This window comes from Aythya ferina (assembly GCF_964211825.1).
Source record: "Aythya ferina genome assembly, chromosome: 2".
In the NCBI taxonomy this organism is placed as follows: domain Eukaryota; kingdom Metazoa; phylum Chordata; class Aves; order Anseriformes; family Anatidae; genus Aythya; species Aythya ferina.
The window spans coordinates 107380210-107403539 of NC_140297.1; the positions used below are offsets into that span (position 1 = coordinate 107380210).

General features: G+C 43.8%; 1 protein-coding gene across 2 annotated transcripts in view; it reads right to left on the minus strand.

Moving 5' to 3' along the window:
* Positions 1 to 23330, minus strand: part of RALBP1 (ralA binding protein 1) — a 28485-nt gene that overhangs the window by 4013 nt on the left and 1142 nt on the right. For both annotated transcript variants that reach the window (XM_084507493.1, XM_084507494.1), the window contains exons 2-6: positions 10467 to 10760; positions 3508 to 3966; positions 1552 to 1901; positions 418 to 579; positions 39 to 170 (exon numbers count right to left, since the gene is read on the minus strand). In XM_084507493.1, coding sequence (XP_084363619.1) covers positions 39 to 170; positions 418 to 579; positions 1552 to 1901; positions 3508 to 3966; positions 10467 to 10710 — 1347 coding nt within the window. In that variant the 5' untranslated portion in view covers positions 10711 to 10760. The remainder of the gene's footprint in view (positions 1 to 38; positions 171 to 417; positions 580 to 1551; positions 1902 to 3507; positions 3967 to 10466; positions 10761 to 23330) is intronic.

Consider the following 23330-nt stretch of genomic DNA (forward strand, 5'->3'; position numbering starts at 1 on the left):
TCTGTGATTTACATTTGGCCAATAAATAGGTTACCCACCTGCCTCTTAGCTTCTCTCAGTTTCCTCTTAAGAGCTGTTAAAATTCTTTGCACCTCCCAGAGTCTCTCTTCTTTGGATAAGTCTTTTATCCCTGCTTGCAAGTCTCGGTGTAAACAGTTCAGTAGGAACTCCTAGAAATATCGTCAAAGCAATTACGTGTCTGTAAGTGTATCACAGCAGGGCAGAATGGGAAAAAAATAGTTTTGGCTTCATGACAAAAGGCTTGGAGTTCTGCTTTTCAAAGCATTACATGTGGTAACCCGCACAGGACAACTGTAATATAACCACAAAGTGCATTATTATATGCTTATAAGAATTTATCTTTGTCCTGGACTTGCCACATTCAGTAGAAACAAGAACACTGAAGTAATCACCAACCTGGCGTCTGATTTCTTCTTTGATGCTTTCTTGTGTTTCTGGCAGTGCCGGCATGGTTGCCATATTTGACCAACGGAGAGGTTTTGTCACCTGTTTTAGGGTCACGTTCCCAAAGAACTCTTGGACATGTGTAAAAAATACATAGAGGACACGGTTGCTGATCTGCAAAGAAAGGCCAGGGCGGTTAACAACACTGGTTAAGGTGATTTCTGCACATCACCTCTATCTGTGAGGCGTAACATCTTTCTCCAGAAATGCAACAGCCTTTAGTATCTGTTTCTGTAGTCTTGGTTTGCACAAAAACATTACAAGCTGGGTTAAAAATTCTACTTTAGATGGCCCAGTATTGGCCTCAAGGAATCACTAGGCTGTCTCTTATCTGTGCAGCCAAGGTGTTTTCATGCTAAGCTTGACATTTTCACGTCTCACCCTGCCACAATTATTTCCATCACTAATATTCATATAGAATTTAAGTGATACAGAAATTAATTAATTTCTTCTTCTTGACCACATAATGGGAGTTAGTGATAGCAAGAGGTAAGAGGGGAACACCAACCATACTGTGCTATGGCCGGCCACCTTCTCTCCCCTCCCAAAACTTAAGAGTATTTTCTACAACTTCTCTCAGATGATTTAAAATAGTAGATAAAAAAGTAGTTGAAAGGAGCTGGTACTGTATTCCTTGCTTTAACATGAGACAGAAGCAAATACGGATTCTGATACGACATCATCCAATAAAATTTAAAAATTTATCCTGAAAGAAGAACTAGAATTGTCACTACCTGTATTTTAATTGCTAAAATCTACTTCACAAGAAAGCGTGATTGGGCCTGCACCATTTTACATTAATTGTTGCTGCTTTTGTTACCTAGGAAATGACTGGCCCAGCAAAACAGCAGAGAATAACACCCAGCCCTTTTGCTGCTGGGCCGCCACCTCGACTCTTAATAAAAAAGCAAAGCTTTTCTGAAGCGTGGTTTTTCTTCTAGAAGCCCCACACCCCGTGCCACGTTCCCATTGTGGACAGGACTGATTCTGAGCTGCGTTTAATTCTCTGCAAGAGAATTCCTACAGAGAAGGCTTTTTTGGGGCTGACGTTCTGCCCTAACGCTCGCTGTGTGCTGCTGCACATACCTGGACAGTAGGGCTGAGCACTATGGAAATATTCTGGATGTTCATCTTTGTTTCCAGCTCCTTTGCAATGACGTGGTCCATATGCACAACCAGCCACGAGATGAGGAGGTGGTTACACTCCGGCAGCTCTTTCAGCAGCCTCTGGCACTCCTGAACCTTCTCAGCTTCTGTGCTCTTGCCACAAGCATCCTCGAAGCGGGGCATTAGCTCTTTGGTAAGCAAGTTTTCAGGCAGTTCTCGTAGGTATTGTTTCAGCAAGCTGGCTACAGTATTGGGCTCATATTCTTCCAGGTTGGGAGATTCTTCTCGATCGTAGGCTGCTTTTAGCTCGTCGACTTTTGATTTTATTCCTTAAAATATTTAGATCAAGAATTAAGAGAAATCTTCAACCGTAAACATGCAATAGTTAGAACGGTCTTTTTTTTTGAGATGCACCTCTCCTTACAAATTAAATTAATTGAGGAATACCTCCAGAAGTTATCTACATGTGGCACAGTTAAAATCATGACTTGAAATTACCTGATCGCTGCCTCTGAGAGCACTGAGCTCTCCTGTGAGGCTAACCCAGAGCATTTCTGATGTTCTGACTCAGAACTGAAGTCAGCAGATGCCCTTGCATCAAGGAACATGAAATACACAAGGAAGGGTAGGGGAATGTAAAAACAATCATTTATCTGACTTCTTCCAGGCTGCTCAGTTCCACAGCCCTAAGCCAGTTAGCAAATACGGCCTTATCAACTCCAACACCATGTAACGGGTTCTACCTATCGGTGTTTTTATAGCTCAGTGATACTCACATCTTCCAAAAGTCAGACAAGTTTCGTTCTGAAAGCTCAAATGCTTACCTGACTTTCACTGACTTAACGCATTGCCACGGCTTGGCTCATATCAGGAAACAAAGCTAGGTGCAGCTAGCCCACGGCTAATGCCAGGTGAATTGTGCTCTGTTTCACGCCCAAATAAGTTGTCACAACTGCTAAGCCACTGCAATCGTCTTTCTGAGCTCTCTAAACAAACTTACCCACACCAGAGGGTGCTATTGCACTGGAGAACACATAGGAAGCGCAAATGTCAAAAATGCCTTACAGCAAACAAACCTTCCGTGAGAATTTCCAACACATCATGCCTTGAAAAAAACACACAGACAGGCTGTTCCAACAGGCAACACCAAGAAACTGCTAAAACTGCCATGGCATTTATGCACCCCTACCAAATACCACACAAATCAGCAGCATACAGGCAGCTTAATGAAGCCTTGAAAAATTGTTTGATTGCTGCTTTGCAGTGCTGGATCGTAACTTGTTTCCAAAGCTTCTCCTCGAGTTCCTTTTCTCACTAAACTTTCCCCTAAACGTTCACACGGAAGTACTTACATGAGATTGAGGGCACGAGGAGTTCACAAAGGGCCTGTTTTGTTTAACGTGGCTAAAACCGACTGCGATTTATGTAAGCTGCTGTTACACAACTGCCGTGGTTAATTACCCTGGCTGTGGCTAAGGCTAAATGCCGAAACTCGCATTTTCTGCCTATTAGTGGCTCTGCTCGAACAAAAGGAGTTTTTATGAAAAAAAAAATACAGCGGAAAAAACAACAGTGGGAAGCTTAAGTAATGAAAAGGCTACTTCTCTTCTCTGCCCTTCCCATCAATTAGCAGAGTAATTCTTAATGCAGAAGTAAAAAATAAAAATTATGTACAAGCTTGCCAACCCAGTGAGCTTTATTCATAATCACCATCCTCTCAGGAAAGGCCCAAAGCCGCGTATTTTTATGGCAATTAGCAGTACCCTGCTATTGCAGCCCGAGGGGTGTGCTGAGCCGGAGCTACCTGATTATCTTTGAGATAGCTGAAATCTGTACCGAGACACTATAAGCAGTGTCTCGAGGTGCTGGAAGTGGTAAAAACAACGCGAAACGTGCAAGACCTTAACCACCTGCACGGCCGCGCGCCCGCAGTACCTGACACTCGGTAGATGCCTTCGCACTTCATGCCGTACTTCTCGACGTAGTCTATACATTCACGGAACACGGCTGGCAGGCGGATGCCATCGTACATCATGGTCCTGTCCACCGCGTCAGACAAAGGAATGCCAAACACAGGCCTGTGACTGGGCACATCCACTTGAGGTATCTCTGGCTCCTGAATTGGCTTCTTCTTTTTCTTCTTCTCTTTCCACTGTTTTACGACGTCCGCTGCGGTTAAGTCTTTTGACTTCTTCTCTTTATGCTTGTCTTCCTTATGCTTGTCTTCCTTGTGTTTTTCATCTTTGGGTTTCTCTTTTATTTTAAAATCCTTTTCCTTCTTTTTGGAAAAGCTGGGCTTCTTGAAGACGTGTATTCCCTTGGACCGCTTCAACTTGGAAGGGCTTTCAGCCTCGTCACCGGAGCTGTCCTCCTGAAAGGCAGCGTAACCTTCGGCTGGTAGGAAAGGGGGGCAAGAGGAAAAGCAAGAGGACAGCTGTGAGTTTGTTCACTTTCCAGACATACAAATAGGAGAGAAAGGTAATATATAAGAAGGAGAGAGCAGTTATGTGTTAAAGCAGTGCCTGCCTGACTTTTCAAGAAGGATTTCTACAGCTGTTACACAATTAAGTGGACAAAGACTAAATGAAGGTCGCAGTTGCATCAAAGGAGCCTCAGGGCTCCTGAACAATCTAAACAATTAATGCTTCGTGTACTTACTCATAATGGCAATGTCCATCCTAAGGGCTAGCTTCCCATCTAATAGTCAAGGAAATGCAAAATAAAAACAACTGTCTGGCAACTTCTCTACGGTCCTGTAAGCAACGGTATAAGAGTCGCTGTTAAGGATCGGCCACCACACGCACGGAAGGCTAACAACAGACTTCAGACCAAACTACACGTCAGCCCCAACCCCGCTCCAAAGCGTTACGCATTTGCAGATGAGCACGAAGCTCATGAAATTTCAGCCTCAAAAAAAAAAAAAGTAAAAAAAAAAAAAGGAAAAAGTCCAAGCAAACTTACTTTTCCGCAGGGAGGATAAAACAACTGCAGTACCACTAGCACAATACCTGCCGGTGAAGCCGTGTGTTTGCCTTAACAAGCGTGGGGGAGAGCTTCAAACGAGTCCTTGGGCAGAAGGCACTGTCTCAGCAGCAAAACACCAAGCGTCATTTAAAGCACGGGCACCGGGGCTTTTACTAATTCCGCCTCTGCAGCTGGCCCTGCCTAGCCTCCAGGCAAGAACGAGGAAATCTTTCAAGGTAGATTATGACAACAAAAAAAACAACCAACCCACCCCAACAACAAGCACGACCTAAACCAACGTACAAACCGGAGCCACTTCCAATCAATGACTTGTGATTTTACATACACAGAGCCCCGTGTGGGGAAGGCAAGCCTGAAACCTGTTCAAGGAAGAGACATTTTACCTGTCTCTAACACGGGACTACCATCAAAGAATTACAGCTGTTTGACCAACTTTCTCATCCTGGACTCTTCCCTAGGCCTACCGAACACACGTGCTTCCAGGGAAGAAATTTCCTGTCCAAGTGAATTTTTAATATAAAAAAATGCAAATGTTAACTGGAGAATGACCAGCAACCAGGTCTCATCTTCCTACTTTACTGGCTGTACCATCGCTGACTCTTTTTGTAAACTAAAAACAGGAATGGGAAAGGAGTAAGGACTCCAGTCCCACTGTGATAAGGAGAGAACTGCTGAGAACATCACCGCTAGGTTTTGTGAGATTGAGATGGGGCTGGCACTGAGAGTAAGACAAAGTTCACAGATGTCATTCCCCAGCAGAAAGCTAAATTGTCACCAGACAGAGCCCCAGACTTCCCAGTGGCTCCCCCAGCAGATCACCGTGACCACTACTGGCACATTCTCAGCACCAGCAGAGGGAATCACGCTCAGAGGCTGATTTCAGCAGCAGGCAAAGTGCCCCTGTCACCTCTTTCCACGCTTGGTGTCGCAACGCAGGCCTTCTAGGGCTCTGCCAGATCTTTGGTAATGTAACACCAGCAACGGCCGTTCCTGAAACTGGTATTTCTTGACTTTGCGAGAAGACAAGAAGCAGCAAGTCACAGACATAACCAGTCTACCCCAATCTGTCCCAGCAACATAAGTTTGGAAATACGTACTGATTCACCAGGAATCTCTCACCCATACCATCAGGGGGCTTCTACATCCTTCAGAGCAGGCTGACTCCGCTTAGAAATAACCACAGTTCTGGTAATAAAATCACTCTAGCTGCTTCATCAGAGATGCATTTTCATCTGTATAAATTTAGGTTGTTTACCAAAAGCACTCGGTAAATAAGAACAATTACCTATCACTAGTGAATGATTTCTGCTCACTGTTTCCTCAAGACCCTCGGTACTAACAGCCTGCGTCTCCCACCACCCTGTAATATGTGCCAGAGATATTTTCCTGCACTTACAGGGGATAAGTATCAATTTAATAAATACTCCACTACCACAAATGTAACGGCTGGGCTACCTGCAGCTCCGTGCTCCAGCATCGTTAGAACTGCCACAGATGTGTTACTGAGTGCTTATACTGTGCATGATGTTGCAAGTATAGCTTTTGGCTTACTGAAAATAATGAAAATTTCTTCAAAATACATTAAAAGACTCAGTGTTACTCTGGTAGAATCTGATTTACAGAACTAAAAGCTTTGTCATGCAGTAAGGCCACCGTAGAAGTGCAACACTGCAAATCTACTGTAAGACAGATTTTGTGCATCAGGTTTCGGATGAGTTTCACATCATTTGTACTTCTCTATCTTATTTTGGTTCCCTGGGGATCTGCATGCCTCTGCAGTTAGCTCACTAGAAGAAAACACGGACTGTTTTTACACACAGAAGATCAGTGGGTGAAACGTGACTACAAAGGCCAACGAGCAATGTTAGTATCGGTTATTTGTTCTGTTTGTCAGAGGCTTTGCCACCAACTTGTACACCCTTTCTAAATAAAATAAGAAGGACACACAAGCATAATGACTTTCAATTATATCGCGTTGCTTTTAATTCACATTCAGCTCAGCAATAAAATCCGATCACTCCCAAACAAGTTCTGCACTCACATTGCTTCGCTTCCCCTTGCAAGGAGAGCAAACGAAGTTTGCCCTCATGTGCATCACAGGCAGAAAATTCCAGTGATGTCTTATTCTGTAGACCTGGGAACTGCCTTCAGAGCTGCTCAACACATGAAATCAATAAAAATAATGTTTTCTTTCCAATGGCAGCCGCTCGGTTATTGTGCAAGTCGACAATGGCCTCCTCACAATTTCTAACAGCCCTCTCTCTGAAGGGTTGGTCTCCGCTGCTAGGACTCATTTCCATCAGCATTTTGCACAGAACGGAAGGATCATAAGCACAGAGACAACTCATCATCTCAGGGCTTTATCTGGAACAGCTGGGAATACCATGAGCGCTTTTGTGTGGCTGCCAGACAGCCACACTGCTGATACATTCCCGAGCAGAAATCAGTTAGGAGAAAAATCCCACAGGATGATGACAGGCTCCTGTCTTCTAGCTGTTGGTGCCCGTCAGAAAGAGCTGCAGATTGCTAGGACCTCACACAAGATAGAAACTCCGGAGAAGAAGATAAAGGTTAGCACACAGCTGGGGACCAAGCAGTGTTCAGAGCAGGTCCCCAAGCCAGTAGCAGGAGTATTTACATTCTCATCTACATCCCCCAAAACATGGGGAACCTTCCCCAGGACATTAGGGATTCGGACTTCAAGAAGACTGCCTGAAAAATTCAGAAGATTGGTTGAACTGTAAACTAAACTGTCTCGTGAAGGGATAACAGTTCTCTATTTTCTAAAGACATATTTAAAGAAAATGGTTACAAATGAAAAAAATCCTAGCTCCATATTGAACCCACCCTGCCCAGTGGTAAGCTACAGCTCTTTCTTCATAAGTATTTCTTACAATCTTTTGTAAGGAATTGCATCTTTTATGCATTTTTATTTTTTTTTTTAAATCAACACATGATTACTGAAAGGAGGTTAAATATTTATTTTGTAACATCAGTTCTTCTGGTCACTGTCTCATAAAAGCCATTCCTGCTTCAATAACAATCTGGTTTTGCTCTCATGCTGCACAAGTTCTTGCATGATGCACAAGGGTTGTTTTGAGCCAGGAAACAGATTCAAATTAAAACTATCCCCATAAAAAGAAAATACATTTTAACCCCTTAAGTCACCTAAAATAACTCTACAGCTGACCTCCACTCCGGCTACCACAGAGGAGTGGGGAATAGAAACCGCAGGCACATGAAAACCAATGTGCCATTTCATTTTTATTTTTATTTTTATTTTATTTATTTTTTTTACCATTTCCAAAACATCTTTAGCATTTTTTCTTAGAGTAATTGCTGTGTATTATTAGGTTATTGCCACTAACATTAAAAATATCAAATCACTATATTATCCATATGGAGTAAGTGATCCCTTGCAAGCACACCATTTTTTTTTTTTCAATACATAACACTACTGAAGTAAGGAGTACCTTGCTCCTCCTGCAGGTAAGATTTATCTGAAAAACTCACCCAAATAACCATGGGGTATCTGTCCTTCTCTCTCCATATACCCTCCTGTTCTTAAAGCATTACTGAAATTTATTCTTAAGACTATTTAAAAAAATACCTCCACATCTTTGTAGGATTAAACTTGCATACAGTTTCAGGAGTTTGGATGACAACGTCATTGATTCAGTAATATTTTAATTTCAATACACATTCACTCTGTCATCACTTAGTATAAACACTTGTCTTTTTTTTTCTCAATGAAATGTTTGATTGTGTTTGTTTAAATCCCAAATTACTTGACTACAGCAGGCTGTGTATTGCCTAAATGTCAAAGCATGGGGCGAGAAAAGCTACCAGAGGAAAGAAACAATCTGAGTGCATGCAACAGAATAAGGTGGAATCGAAAGTACAGAAGGAATAACAAGAGCCTAAGCTGGAAGGGGAATTCATGAAATCAGCCACGTTAAGCAACCGTAAAGAACCCTTGTTCCCTTACATAAGTGGAATGCCTCCTCAGAGTACATTTACAGAAACGTCCATGTTTGGATTGCATGAGAGATACCGAAAGCTTTCTAGTTAACTTACTCTTGTATCTGACTGGCAATTATAGGACTTGCGTACAATAGGGCTAAGATGTGCTGAATGTGTTTCATATTACAGCTGCAAGAGATAATTTGATTCTTCCTGCAGTTTGCATTTTTGTGGTTTTGATGATTTTTCCCATCTTTCAAGCTTCAAAAATGCTTTACATCAGCTACACAATGCGTTATAATCTCTTGTGGAAGAAAGCGGTTACTTTGCTAATGTGCACAGACCCGCATTTACTTGCTAAAGAAGCATTTTTCCTCCTCATTCTTCAGTTTGCCTATAGGCATGAGACATGCCGAATTACACCACAAGGAAACCCACTCTGTGTAATGCTGACCTCTAACAATTCTAAATTTAGAGGCATCTCATTGAGAATTATAAAAGAAAGCTGATGTGCGAAGAAGACAAAAAAACAGCTAATGGCTTTATTTTAGACCCATCCAATACAGTTTTTTTTTCTACCACCAATTCAGTATTAGCATTAGGTTAATGTCATTTACAAGAGGAAAAAAAAACACAAAGGTATCAGTTTTCTCAAGTACCAACTTAAACTGCTAGTTTTAACTAAAGAATAACATATTTTTGAGTTACAGTATCCTTTGGGCACACAGCCATTAGTTAGTAACAATAGCCCTTCGAAACTGTGGCAGAAGCAACAATTCCTGCATTCCTGGAAATTGGTTTGATTTATAGTGCTGTGGCAGCAAATTCTTCAAGAGTTATTATTTAAATATGTGCGTGCTTGTTACAAATAGTCACTATCTTCATTCTAACACGCCAGAATACTGCCTGCTGTCTCACTGGTTTTGATCTTCCAAATTGCACTTTTAGGAAGCAGCAAGGTGCAACAGCATCCAGAGCTTCCTGCCTTCTGAGACACGGGCAATGGAGAACACGAGTATTATTTTGAAACTCTGTTTAAACAAATAAATCACTGAAATTCAGGCCGTGATACTTGGGTTTTAGAGGGTTGGACAGTAGGGATCTTTCGGACACAGAGTGCTCATCGTCAGCTCAGTATTTCTAAGTGCTTTGTTCTTTCAGATTATGTAGGAAAATTATAGGAAAAAAAAAAAAAAAGCAATTTCACGTTTCCAAAATTTTCTACACCACTCCAAAGTCGGCAATCAAGATTTCTCTTCTGTTATTCTGGGTGGTTGGGTGGGGGTATTTCCCTTAAAGGAAAGTTTCCAGTTTGGATACAGGTACACTGACAAAGACCAACTCTTACAGTCTTATACTTTCTTTCAACCCTTACTCTGCCAGTTCCTAATCCGATGCTGGCTTGCACGTTTTTGAATTCTTCCATAATACCTAGGTAATGCTGGAGGACACCACATGGTTAGGCTAAACTAAGAAGCTAAAGAAAAAAGGACCCATTTTATGACTCTTGTCATAAGATGTAAAATCCAGGTCAAACTTACAGCTCTATTTCAGCTAGTGTTTCAGCTAAAATGTCAAACGGCACGTATTTCGAAATCCACTTCAAAATCTCTACTTAGGATCAGAGCAGATAATGAGGTAAGAACCCCGTGCCAGGCAATTACTAACACTTTGTTAAAGATGTTGGATAAACATGTTTATTGGTAATTCTGGCATGTGCTTGGCACCTGTGCCCATATAATCCTTTATGTGGTTAGGGGATTTTTTGTAAGAGAAACAGGTATTGCATACAAAGTCTGTTTGAGTAAGCTCACTTCCTTCACAGTTAAACAGGTTTAAGGAAAAAGAAACAACAGCAAACCAGTGGGAACACTGAGCAATTTTGAGAAAGAAAGAAAGAGAGAAAGAGAAATGGGAACATGAAATAAGCCAAGTTGCCTACTCACTTCTTTTTTCTTTCTTCTTAAATTTTCCTTTCTTCTTCCCATGCTCCTTTTCATCATCAGATACTATATCTGGAGGCTCATGCAAGCTGTCATGAGGTGGCGAGGGCTCACCGGTGCGGTACAACCCCGGGAATTTTGTAGGACTGATTTCTTCAGAGCTGGGAGTACGAGCAAGACCCCCGCTGTGTTCTACCCTACGGTGTTCACTGGGGCTGCTAGTGGGAGGCAGGAAGCACTCGGTCATTCTGATTCCCTGATATCCAAGTGAAAGCTTCTGCTACCTGTCCATCACACCTGGAGCAGGGAAAAGAAAAAGAAAAAACATCACAATTTGAAGCAATGCTTTTCAAACACCTTGTTTAGAACTCCGTCCAGAAAATATTACAGACAGCATTTGCAATGAACACTGAAAGGGACGTCACGAGGCAGGAATATAACAGCAGGTCCTAAGCTCAGTGTTTGCAGAACCTGCCCATTAACTCCTAAGCCATGTTAACAGAGTAAGAGAACTGCTATTTCGGCCACCTCTGCTTAATATGTAATGTTTTACACAGTATAAAGTCTGTATTTTTACATTTGAAGCAACTCTTACAGAACGCAGAGGCAGTTTGCATGCTGATTGTTAACGTTTATTATGAACTAGTCAGCTAACTTTAAATTTGTTACATAAAATAGGGTTGTCTGGAAGCTCGGGGTGTTTGCGAGCACCGCAGCTGCACGAAGATCATTTTCATCTTTCCCAGGCATATTTTATAGATGCAAATAAGAACTTGCTTGGCCTGTTGCAGTAAGACAGAAAAAAAGAGTCTTGAAGTCAAATCCATCTTCAGATCATGCTAATGCAAAGTAAAGAAGGTAAAACAAGAACAATCAAGTTTTTTAATCATCTACAGCAATCACAACTTCAAGTTTGAAGAAGTTTTATATTGGGTCATCAGCACCCAGATGCTGGTATGTCGTTTGCTTGGGAGCTGTAGCAAAATAAAAACCAAAAAGCAAAAAATATTTCCATCCATGCAGCTGGATGACAGCTCAAGTCACGGTCAGACACTAACTCTCATCTAGCTCACATCTGTGCTGCTGTTTAAAGGAGTGCTTAAATCTACTGGAAGACAAACAGAAGGGAGAATGATGATTTTTAAAGCTCCATCAGCTCCATTACCTGGCTGTCTCTGCAGCCATGCAAACGTCACGGCAACTGACAAAGTCATCGAGGCGGCTGTGGGGCCGCTGCCCCAGAAAACAGAATTAAAGCACGTTACGATTGCGCACCAGGGCACATCAGACCTACCTCCACGAGTATTTGAGGTACAACAACAGCACATCCAGACGTAATAGCTCTGGCTTCTGCCCTAGCCATCAGCCTCTAAAGCACTCGTGCTGTTTAATGCAGATAGGGAGATCACAAGGAAGGACAAAGTAGCCAACACTTTGCTAAGCTAGACAAATGATCACGGATACTCAGGATTTTATGAAATCCTCATTCAGGGAAACAAAAGATACCCACTGGCTAAGCAGGAACTCAACGTCCAGGTCCCTAAAGCTTTAGGCTAAGGAGATATCCAAAAAAAGGTCAATATTTGCAATTACAGAAGCACATTCACTACCACCGGCAGCACGGTCATACCTCACCTGAGTATGGGAACGAGCAGAACACGTCCTACGCGTCACCTCTCTCATTGCATTCACCAAAAAAACACAACCTCAAAAGCTGCTGAGCAGCAGACACCATATCAACAGTAACTGATGGAATGAAATTAGAAAGACTACACATCATTTCTTCTAGTGAACAGGATGCCCCTTAGCCTCTGGTCTAGGTCTAGAGTGGGCAAGACAGGTAAGTGTGAAGAGGGAAAGGATAAGGTCGCTGTGAAGGATGGAAAGAGCAACCTGGAAAAGTGGTGCCTCGCTTCTAGCCTCCAGCACATTACACAACACCCTACAGCAGCGTTTTACTCAGCTGCTCAGCTCCTGGGGTCTTATTTACAGACTGGGAGAATACTGAAAACAACACTGAATTGTGTTTTGCCGGGTTAATAATCTTAAACATGTCCAGCTAAGTGGTGGTGGTGGTTGTTTTTTTTTTTTCTTCCATTATTTTTAAACCCTCATCCTTTCTTCTCTGCAGGCAGACCAGAGCGAGAAACTAATGACGTGAAACAAAGTAGCTCGCTGCAGGAGAGCGCTCAGGGAGTGCTTATGGAAGGAGCAGCTCCTCAGCTGCGGATTTGAATAGGGCACAGCGAGACACGGGACTGGGAAGGGAAACGAAATATTCATGAGATCTTTTACACTGCTCATTCTTTATTCTAGAGACACTAAGAGAAAGAAGAAGGGTCCTGCTGGGAGGATCCTCTCTCCGCCGTGACACTTTCTTCCCGGCCTGTTACTGCGTCAGTGCTCTGAAGCCACCCGACCCCTCTCTGAGCAGCTCAGGGCTGTGGTACAGCTCCATCACCCGCACCGCACTTCGTTCTCTGCATTTTCCCTGTCCTTTCCAGCTTTGTTTTCTTTACCGCCCGCTGCTAGTGCTGCCACAGCTCCAGCCTGATTTCTGTTTCATCCTCAGCAGGTCACACACAACATGCTTCGGCCTCTGTGACCCGCTCCTTGCTCAGGCTCACGTTTGCTCCTCCCTTGTTCTTTATTCCGTCGGTTCCTCCCGTCCAGCTGCACGCTGCTTGCTTCCAGACGCGCCTGCTCAGACCTACCTACCCTCTTCAGTTCTCCCAAAAACAAGGTTCAGGGAAAGTCCTCCTGCCCAACGTGGAGCTGAGCATGCAGAATAACTGTGTCACAAAAATTGGCAGCAACACATTAAAGAGGCCCTGTTTGAAGGACCAAACTCACAGCCCTCTTTCATTCGGTACAAAAGGCTCCTTTATTTCTGTTTCGCACTGAGCCTGTATTAGGACTTTGGGCCTTGTAACAAATTGCAGCAGCTGAAGTGAATTGAAGCAGGTGACGGCACGCACAGATGCTGCTTCGTAAAACCGCTGAGCAGAGTAAGGGACACTGGGAATTCTGCTGCAGGAATTACACAAGACCACAGCTGAAGTGTGGAGGACGTCCCCAGGTCACCCCACTTGGCCACACACTGAAAATTCAGATGTCCCACTGAAAATAGCCCCAGCAGAGGACCGAGGCAGAGTGGGAACCCGCTGTCTTCACTCCGCGAGAGCAGGGTCCAGACCACAGCCATGTTTCTCATCATTGGTGTTCAGCCCAAAACACCTGGCCACACGTGAAGAAGTGATGTTACTCAAAGACATGAGGCACGCTGCTCTGGGGTGACATCACCCCAGTAATAAGCACAGCTCCACTTTGGAAAGCAGTGAGACGGAAGAGGAAAGGAGAAAAACTACCAGCTGTGGCCTACGCACGTCAGAGCGCTTCAGAAACTGTGAGTGGTGCTCCCTGATACGACAGCTGGTGAAAAAAGATGACTTGGAGGTGAGAAGACAGAGTCTGAAGCGAGTTACTTACTGAGACTACACAACACCTGAGACGTGGCTAAGTTCTGCACCTAGCTCAGGCTGCTGCAAAGCCGTGGGCCTTCCAGGATGGCACAGCTTAGGAGGCCCCAAATGAGTCATCTTGTACCTCCTGATGGCTGTCAGCTATAGCGACAGCTTGGGCAAAGAGCAAGGTTTTTACTCGCTCTTTTAGTCACCCGCCAGTCCCCAGGTGCACCAACAGCGCCCCTTTCTCGGCTGAACAGGGCAATGTGAGCACGGGAAGAGAAAGCCAAGCGCATCAAGCAGACGAGCAAAGCAAGTTTACAACTTCACCAGTCAGAGCAGTCACACAAACAGCATGAAGTAACCCTCGTGAGCCATTCACTTTCCAGAACTGGCACTAATTAAAGCTTCAGTGTACTGATTTCTCGTTCCATGGTGTAGCCCCACAGCTTCCAGGCTCAACCCTTCTCCTTTAGTTTCTCCATTCCCTCTCCCGCAGCCCCGTTCCTCCACCACCAGCCCTGTCCCTCTCCTCTCTCACAACCTCCTTCTCACCACCAAGACCCGCACAACTTCGGTTTCACCATTCCTCTCCACACCCAGTGCTTCATCTAATCTCACTTCTTGGCTGCTCGCTCCTTCCTAGCTTTTCCCTTCCCACCTCCTGTTTCTTCCACGTTCAGTCCTGCTTAGGGCTTCTCAGAAGTACACAGAAGTACACTCCAGCCACAAGCAAGGAAATTTTGGGAGTTCATGTCCTGCCAGACTTCGGTTTCCCCTCTACAACACAAATAGCATTAACAAGGTTAGCCTGATTACTGAAACACTTTTTCATTACAGAAAAGGGATTTTCTTCCCTGCTAGCTTAATTCTCAGAAGTAGCTTGAAGGATTTGGTTAGTGCTTTTTAGATTTTTGAACACCAACTACTGGTATCACTCACTCACACTCCACTCCCTCCACTCAGCCAGCTTGAAGACAGCAGTTCGTGCGGTGGAGCCAGTCTGAAAAAAACAAAAGCAAAACCAAAAATAACCCCCCGACCGGCTGGACTGAATGTACTAAAAATGCTACTCAAAAAAGCGAATTCTAATCAACTGAGCGAAGAAAAAAATGAAGCAGATTAGAAGCTGACAGAATTGGCATCGAATACTTTATGGACGTGCTGCTCCAGCTGCATGCATTTAAGTCCATGGGGCCCGATGGGATTCATCCCAGGGTCCTCAGAGAGCTGGCTGGTGTCACTGCAAGACCTCTCTCAATTATTTTTCAATGGTCTGGGGAATGCGGAGAGGTCCTGGTTGAGTGGAAGCTGGCAAACGCTGTTCCAATTTGCAAGAAGGGCAAGAAAGAAGACCCTGTTAATTACAGGCCTGTCAGTCTCACTTCAGTGCCTGGTAAAATTACGAAGAAGATTATTCTGGGAGTTACTGAAAAACACCTGAAAGGCAATGTGGTCATTGGTCACAGCCAACGTGGGTTCATGAGGGGAAAGTCCTGTCTAACGAACTTAATTTGCTCTAATGACAAGGTCACCCACCTAGCTGACTAAGGGAAGGCAGCTGATATCTGTTGGGATTTCAGCAAAGCTTTCAATGCTGTTTCTCATAGTACCCTTCAGGACAGAATGACCAGCATACAGACAGACAGAAACATAACGTGGTGGGTGAACAACGGGCTGACAGCTCCAGCTCAAGGGGTTACAGGAAATGGGGTTACATCAGGCTGGCAGCCAGACACTAATGGGGTTCCACAGGGCTCCATTTCAGGGTCAGTTCCCTTCAGCATTTTCATAAATCACGTGGATGCAGAACTATAAGATACACTGAATATGTTTGAGAACAACATTAAATTGTGAGGAGCAATTGACTCCATTGAGGGTAGAGAGGCCTTGCAGAGAGATCTGGACAAATCAGAGCCTGGGCAGTCACCAACAATATGGAGTTCAACAAGAAAAAGTGCCGGATTCTGCACCTGGAGGGGAAAATGTATGAGGAGCAGCTGAGGTCCCTTGGTTTGCTCAGCCCCGAGCAGAGCAGGCTGAGGGGAGGCCTCATGGCGGCCTGCAGCTCCCTCACGAGGGGAGCGGAGGGGCAGGCGCTGAGCTCTGCTCTCTGGGGACAGCGACAGGACCCGAGAGGACAGCATGGAGCTGGGACAGGGGAGGGTCAGGCTGGGGGGTAGGGAAAGGGTCTGCACCCAGACGGGGGTCGGGCACTGGGACAGGCTCCCCAGGGACGTGGTCACAGCACTGAGCTGCCAGAGTTCAAGAAGTGTTTGGACAACGCTCTCAGACATTGGGTCTGGTTTTCGGATGGTCCTTTGTGGAGCCAGGAGTTGGACTCGATGGTCCTTGTGGGTCCCTTGCAGCTCAGGATACTCTGTGATTTCAGTTTCAAGCATTTCTGATATCATTTCTAGAGCACCTACAGACTGAGCAGGGTGGATCACGCAATGGAAAACCAGAACCCAGTTTCCCAACAGGCCAGAACTCCGCACCCTCAGTTCTGTCACACAACTCAAAAACCTAAGGCTATGTACGGCCCAGAGTCTAAATCCAACCCTCCCGCCCCCCTTTCTTAAACACTGCAGATGACAAGCGTTAACAGCAAGTATGACAGACACTTTGCTCTGGCTTTAACCCTGGTAACAAGCCTGGGACATGCCTATTCACCAGAAATACGCAATAGCACTCTGGTACGGCTGCAACAACAGCGATTTGCCTGGCAAAAACAGCAGCAGCAGCGCGATAGCACCCCGAGGCCCCTGCCAGCAGCTGTGTGGAGCCCTGGGAACCCCCTCAGCTCACACACAGGCAGACCCCACCACCAGTGCACGTGCACCACCACCTTTCTTACCCATGCCAATCACTCCCTGACAGAGTCCCTCCCCAGCTTTCCTGTAGGCTCCTTTTAGGTGCTGGCAGCCCAGGGTAGGGTTGGCTTCTCGGGCTGCTGGCACACGCTGCCAGCTCACGTTGAGCTTCTCATCCACCACCACCCCCAGGTCCTTCTCCTCAGGGCTGCTCTCAATCCATTCTCCACCCAGCCTCTATCTGTGCTTGGGATTGCCCCGGTCCAGGTGCAGGACCTTGCACTTGGCCTTGTTGAACTCCATGAGGCTCGCACATGCCCCTCTCCAGCCTGTCCAGCTCCCTCTGGACGGCATCCTTGCCCTCCTGCATGTCAGCCACACCACTCAGCCTGGTGTCATCGGCAAACTCGCTGAGGGTGCACTCGCTCCCGCTGTCCCCTGTCACTGACAGAGATGTTAAATAATAATCCTTTAACTGGCAGGCCAGCGTTAATGTTTGTCTTAGCGTTGAATGAATATTCAGCTCTGAGGCCTATCACTCCCAGAAACAAGCATTTCCTAAAAATAAAAGTAACACCATACCAACCTTTTGTGTTAAAACTGTAAAAAGTAAGTTTCCTGAGCCTTACATTCCATTTTTGCCACCATGTATTGAACACAAGAAGAGTTCTATAAATTACAAGCTGTCACTTGAACTGACAACTCCATAACCTAACGAGAAATTAAAAACAGCTTTACTTGGATGCCTTCAAAATGTGACACATGACACAGATGATCAGTTCCTATAGATGATTTTTTTCGCCTTGATCCAATATAATTCAAGCAAATCATATCCAACTTCTGGTGAACATTAAAAAAGAACTGTGGTGGTTGCTCATTCTGTAGCAGCAGAAAGGAAAAGCAAAGAAAGATTTCGATGCAGCGACACTGGTTGTGTAACAGCTTCTCTGATCATTTTTTTAAACTATTTACTAATTTTGTGTCTCAGCCAAAACCAAAGATGTTGCAGAGAAAGAGTCCTGCGTAGTAGCAAGGTAACACCAGTGGCTCCTGACCCAGACACCAAAGTTAACAAAAAATCTCCCATCCTGCCTTCACCAGGCATTGCATTACCCCCATATCCACTACAGATTGGGTTGCATTCAAATGTTTTCCCAACCTAACTGGAATGGATAGAGTGGGATTTTTCTGCACTCCCAGCAGAGCAGTTTTAGCAAAACCTTATTTTCTAAAGCAGTTTTATCCACCAACATTTTTTTTTTTTCGCTGGTATAGCTCATTGCATTTGGAGATCTGCACTGAGTCACGCCAACAAAGCAATTGTTTCATCGATCCATGTTACATCCACAGGAGCGCAAGCTGCTGAAGTAGAGGCCGATGCCTTTCACACAGATCCTATATGTAAAAGGAAATGATCTTTTTTAATTAGTTTGGTTTAGGAGTTTCTCCACAAAAAAACAGGACCACACAATCTCCTCTTTTCAAGCATATTCCCATTAATGCCAGCGTCAGCTCTTCATCACGACCACGTGAAGCATTTAGCCTTTACGTAAACTTAAGTTTTGTCATTTTGTTCAGTATCCTAGCTAGAGTTGGGCCTGATGAATTCTGTTTTGCACCTCTGCCCCAGATCTACCCACCACCCAAGAGGAGAGTCGATTTAAATACGTATAAGCTCAGCAGATTGTTCCTTCCGATTAACATCACCACCTCCAGGGCAGAGATGTTGCAAAGTGCTGGGCAAGGTGTGGCACCCGCGGTGTGGGGCAGCACCGGGGCTCTGCACTACCTGTAGGGCCAACAGCCAGTGGCAGGGACCAAACTCCACGGAGGGAAACTGGGAAGGTGCCTTGGGCTCGTTTCCCACTGCTCAAACAGCTGCCGTAGCCTGCAATACCCACAAGTCTTCATAGCCAGGCAGCCTTACAAGAAAAGGCATACGAAACACCATCTTTCTACAAAAACATAGAGGCATCTTTAGAATTTCAGGTTAAATTCACATGCATTTGCTAAAACCAGCTTCAGAGTATCATTAAAAACAAAAAACCAAAACACATTACCCCACAAAATGCACAACAACTGCAGTTTTCAACTTTATTACTAAATATAATAGAAATGAACGGAGTAACAACACAAGCAGATGCTAAAACAGGGCACGTGTCACCTCTGGCCAAGAAGTTCATCATCGCACAGCATAGAACAAGGTCTGAGTGCCCTCCCACACCTGCTGCGTAGCCCTGCCTACACAACAAGAGTCGGGTTACTTTAAATAAAATTAGTGTAGGTACTCTAATGGAAGCCCTGGTGTACACAGGCTAAAATAGTGTCATCCTCCCCCCACCTCTAAAAGAAAATAAAACTGCCTCAGCTGGCATAAGGCATTTTTAAGAGTGGTAAAATCCTTGCTGTTTAGGGCTAAAAAATACCTAACGTAAACTACCCGTGAAAAACACAGATCTGAAACTGACTGCTTCAGTGACAGACACTAGCTTTAAGCTTCATCGATGTACAGTTGTGGATATGTTGGATGCTTTCAAAGTCTGGCTGAAATAGCGTATTAAAAACTTACTTGTGAAAGAAGAACTTAGAGAGAACCGGTGACCAAGCTAAAGCTGAACCATGACAGAGAAAGGTAAGCCAGGCCGCCATAAAACTGTCAGCACAAAAAGACTACTGAAGGGAACAACAGATGCAACTTTTTTTTTTTTTGATAGAGGATTTTGGCACATTCAAAGATAAGCTTGCACCAGTCGTTGCCAGAAAATTAGTTCTTTTTAATTATCTTTGTTGTAGAACTTGATTTCAATCTACGCCTACATGTGACAGTCACATTAACGCACGGAGCCATCTTGACAACAAAAATCCCAACTGCATATATGCAGCAGTTCCTCCTTCACCTGGAAAGCTGAGTTTCGGTTCTTTTAAAGTCATTTTCAGAACAAGACATAAAAAACCACTTGATCACATGAGCTAAATACGTTTTGGAGAAGTGCAAACCAAAATTTCAGGATTAAAACTTCAGAAGCATGACCTGTGAAAAATCTTTTCGTTTAAGATTAACTGTCTTACATTTCTAGTCCATTCAATCAATTAAGATATCCTGTCAAATATGAAAAGCTCTTTATACTGTCTGAAAAAGCATCATTTCTGAAGAAGCCTCAAGTGAAAATTAAAGAGGAGGGTATGAGAAAATACTTTTCCACATTCAATTAAAAAAAAAAAAAGAAGATATTTTAGCCTTTATACAGACTGGTATTGTGCTTTTATATAAGTTTGTTCACAATATTAAAACTACAAACACAGTAAAATATCTGCAAGTTTACCATGTTAGATCAGGCAACATTACCGAATACACTAACGTAAGTGAAAGCTGCGTATTGGAAAGAGGAAAAAATAGTCATGCAGTTCCATAGTGACAGGGTAGAAAAACACTACTAATACCATGAAGTAAGGGAGTTTCGTTGCTGCCATGTTTACCTTTGGAATTTGCATTTTGCATTCGATGCACTTCTTGCTAATAAAAAACAGTGAAAATTTGTTTCCATTGCAACATCCGAAAAAATGTTGCTCCCTGACTGGTGATGTGAATTTATGTTTAAAACGCACCTGGACAGGCTAGAAGCACAAAGAGAGCAATAAGCCTAATTACCAGGGTAAGTTAAATATTACATTTCACAAGTTATTATTAAAAAAATATATATATATATATTAAAATTATGGCTTCTAACGTGAGGTGCAACTCCCATTTTAAAAAGTTAGGTATGGTTTTAAAGAGAAGTGATGCTCTTGCAGAAATCTTACTACAATTTTTGAGAGAAAGACAAGCTGCAATTTCTGTCAGTCTGATAGCTTTTTCCCAAGGTGCCAAGTTAACAGTACTGCTATCATATATGGTGGTTTTAAAAACCCTTTTTCCAGCTCAAGCTATGGTTGCATCACAGCTCGATGTTCAGTCCTAAGAGCTCCTTCCTGCCAGATGTCTTTTTTCTAGCGAGAAGCTCAGTTATTCTTAATACAAAAGCCAAGGGAAGCAGTCAAAGCTGTAAAACAGGAACTGAATTTTGTTATCGACTTCATCTAGATCATATACACAGAAATGTGACATTTTTCAGACAATGCAGGACAAAAATATACAGATAAAATGCATTTTTGTTTCATAGCTACATGAATTAAGCGAGTAGTGTTTTTTCACTGACTGCTATCAAATGTACAAAAGAGCAACATGAGACCAGATTTACTTGGCTTAAAATCATTTTCAGTTTGCTCCAAAGTTGTGCCCGCTCTGCACTCCTCCTCTGCAGCAGCTGCCTGGCCCTGCCCCTCCTCACACAAGCAGCCAGCGCTCATCCCTTTCTTCCCTTGTACGCCTCCAGAGACCAAACCAGCCAGTCCAAAAAGCTCAGCTCCTTGCGAGCAAGGTGAATAAAGGCAGCAATGTGGAAATGAGAAAGCTGCTGCTGCTACTTCCAAAGCTGCCCCTTCCGTTGCACTGAAGCAGAGGGCAGCAGACACTTGTACAAGAACACCTTTCCCCACAAGTTAAAATTGTGAATCTTGACACACTGAGGGGAGGGCTTCCCCAGCTTTGGTAGCGAGCTGGGGACTGCCCACGAGGTGATACCAAGAGCTGTAATCCTTCTTTTGAAGAAATTTCAGAGCTGAATCAATCACTTAAGGTCCACATGCTTTCCTAGCACTTAAAGGAAACGCACAGATGACAAACTATTAAGGGTGCACCAATGAGGAAGAAGTGACTTCCTTAAATTATTATAATAATATAATACGAACAGAATAATGACACAATTAATTCCATACTTAGAAGACTACTTCGCTTGATTATTTAAAACTAAACATTTTCTCTACCAACGCTAACTACGTTACCTACCACAATCATCTGAACTATTCTAATTATTCAGACTGATATTATTATTGCTTTAGCAACTGGTAAGAACCAGTTTCTTTCTTCACTATTTATCTCTTTATTATTTTAAAATTCAGTAAGCAATTAGTGCTATTTTTTATTCACAATCTTATGTCAAGCTGCTTCTGGAAGAAACTGCAACTCGCTCAAGATGATAAGTGCTTATCATCTGTATTTTTCTCTGCTTGGTATTACAGAAGCTATGCAAGAAAAAAAAAACAACAACCACGTTCTCTATTTAAATACACCTTACTTACGTACCAAAGGAAACACTACTGGCCGTGAGCTGATTGCTCCTGAACATTGCGATCTCGTGTCTTTGAATTGGCAGATCTCAGTCTCGCACACATACTTTGAATATATAGATAAGAAAAACCAAAGCTGCTGCTTTTTTGATTCACACGGAATAATAAACGACACCTAGAACTCCTATTACGTCTCCCAAAGCTTTTTGTAGGACACGTTTTGTTTAGCTGTTAACTTCGGGTTGTATCTCCCCAATAAATTACACCACCCCCCGAAGCCACTCTACTTTTTCTTTATCTTTTTCACAAATGCTTCCATGCTAGTTCAAAACTGTCACGATACTTTACAAAACCTAACCCAACGATGCTTCCTGGTGCACTATCTCCTTGTAACAAAAGAGAGGAGTCTCTCGTTTCTCTGGATACCTTCCAGCTGAGCTCTGCACACGCCTCTGTGCTGGCTCTGGCTCCCCTCAGGTCCCGAGGTGGTTGTACATCCCTCCAGACACCGCCCCAGGGTCGCCCCTCTCACCGCCACACGCCTGGGGATCCAGCTAAGCCCCAGCCTCTTGCAGGTCACTCCCAGCCCAACGACATGCTCGGCTGATCCCGTTGTCGTTGGCTTGGTTTTTTAAAGCAACAACTTGCAAATTACAGTCCGCGAGACGCTGGTGAGTTGAAGAAAGCTGACGAATTCTTTAGGTGAAAATCTGAAGCCGACATATGGCAAACCAGGACTATTTTTAAGGGTTGTGAGTCATTCACTGATTCAAAATAATCAGATGCGCTAGTTCAGAGAAAAGCTTAGCAGATTATACCAAACATACAATTAAATGGAGATAAATGTCATACTACACTTTATTTTGACATTTTGAGGCCAGCTACATGACACCAAGCTTTACAGAAAGAACCTAAATTTGCATTTGTTGGTATTTATTGCTAGACAACAGCATCTTCCCTTTTTTCTCCCAAATAGCTTGTCAGAAATAGCAGCGTGTGCTGAAAAAACATTCTAAGCCTTGCTGTAAGAAAATACAGCCGAAACATTTTAGGGACGTGCCTAAAAGACACACGTGAGATCAGAACCCCGAAGTGCTAGGTGCACACGTGCACCAGTTGAGCTTCACCTGCCCCTATGCAGCACACAGAAATGGAAACAAGGCACCCTATAGAAGAAACCTTTCCCCTGTACAGCCATAACTGCATAACGGCTTCTACAGCGAAATTGTTACTTTTGGAGAAAAATAGCATCTCCTCTATCCCCCCAAAGCACTTTCATTCATGATGGAATAATGCCAGAATGACAGTAAATTAGACCTCTGAGGCAGCTACTCCTACCTTCTGTTTCATATATGAGAATATTAGGGAACACAGCTGATTTTCCCAAATCAGAACTGAGAACCCTAGCACAGACAGCTCCAAGC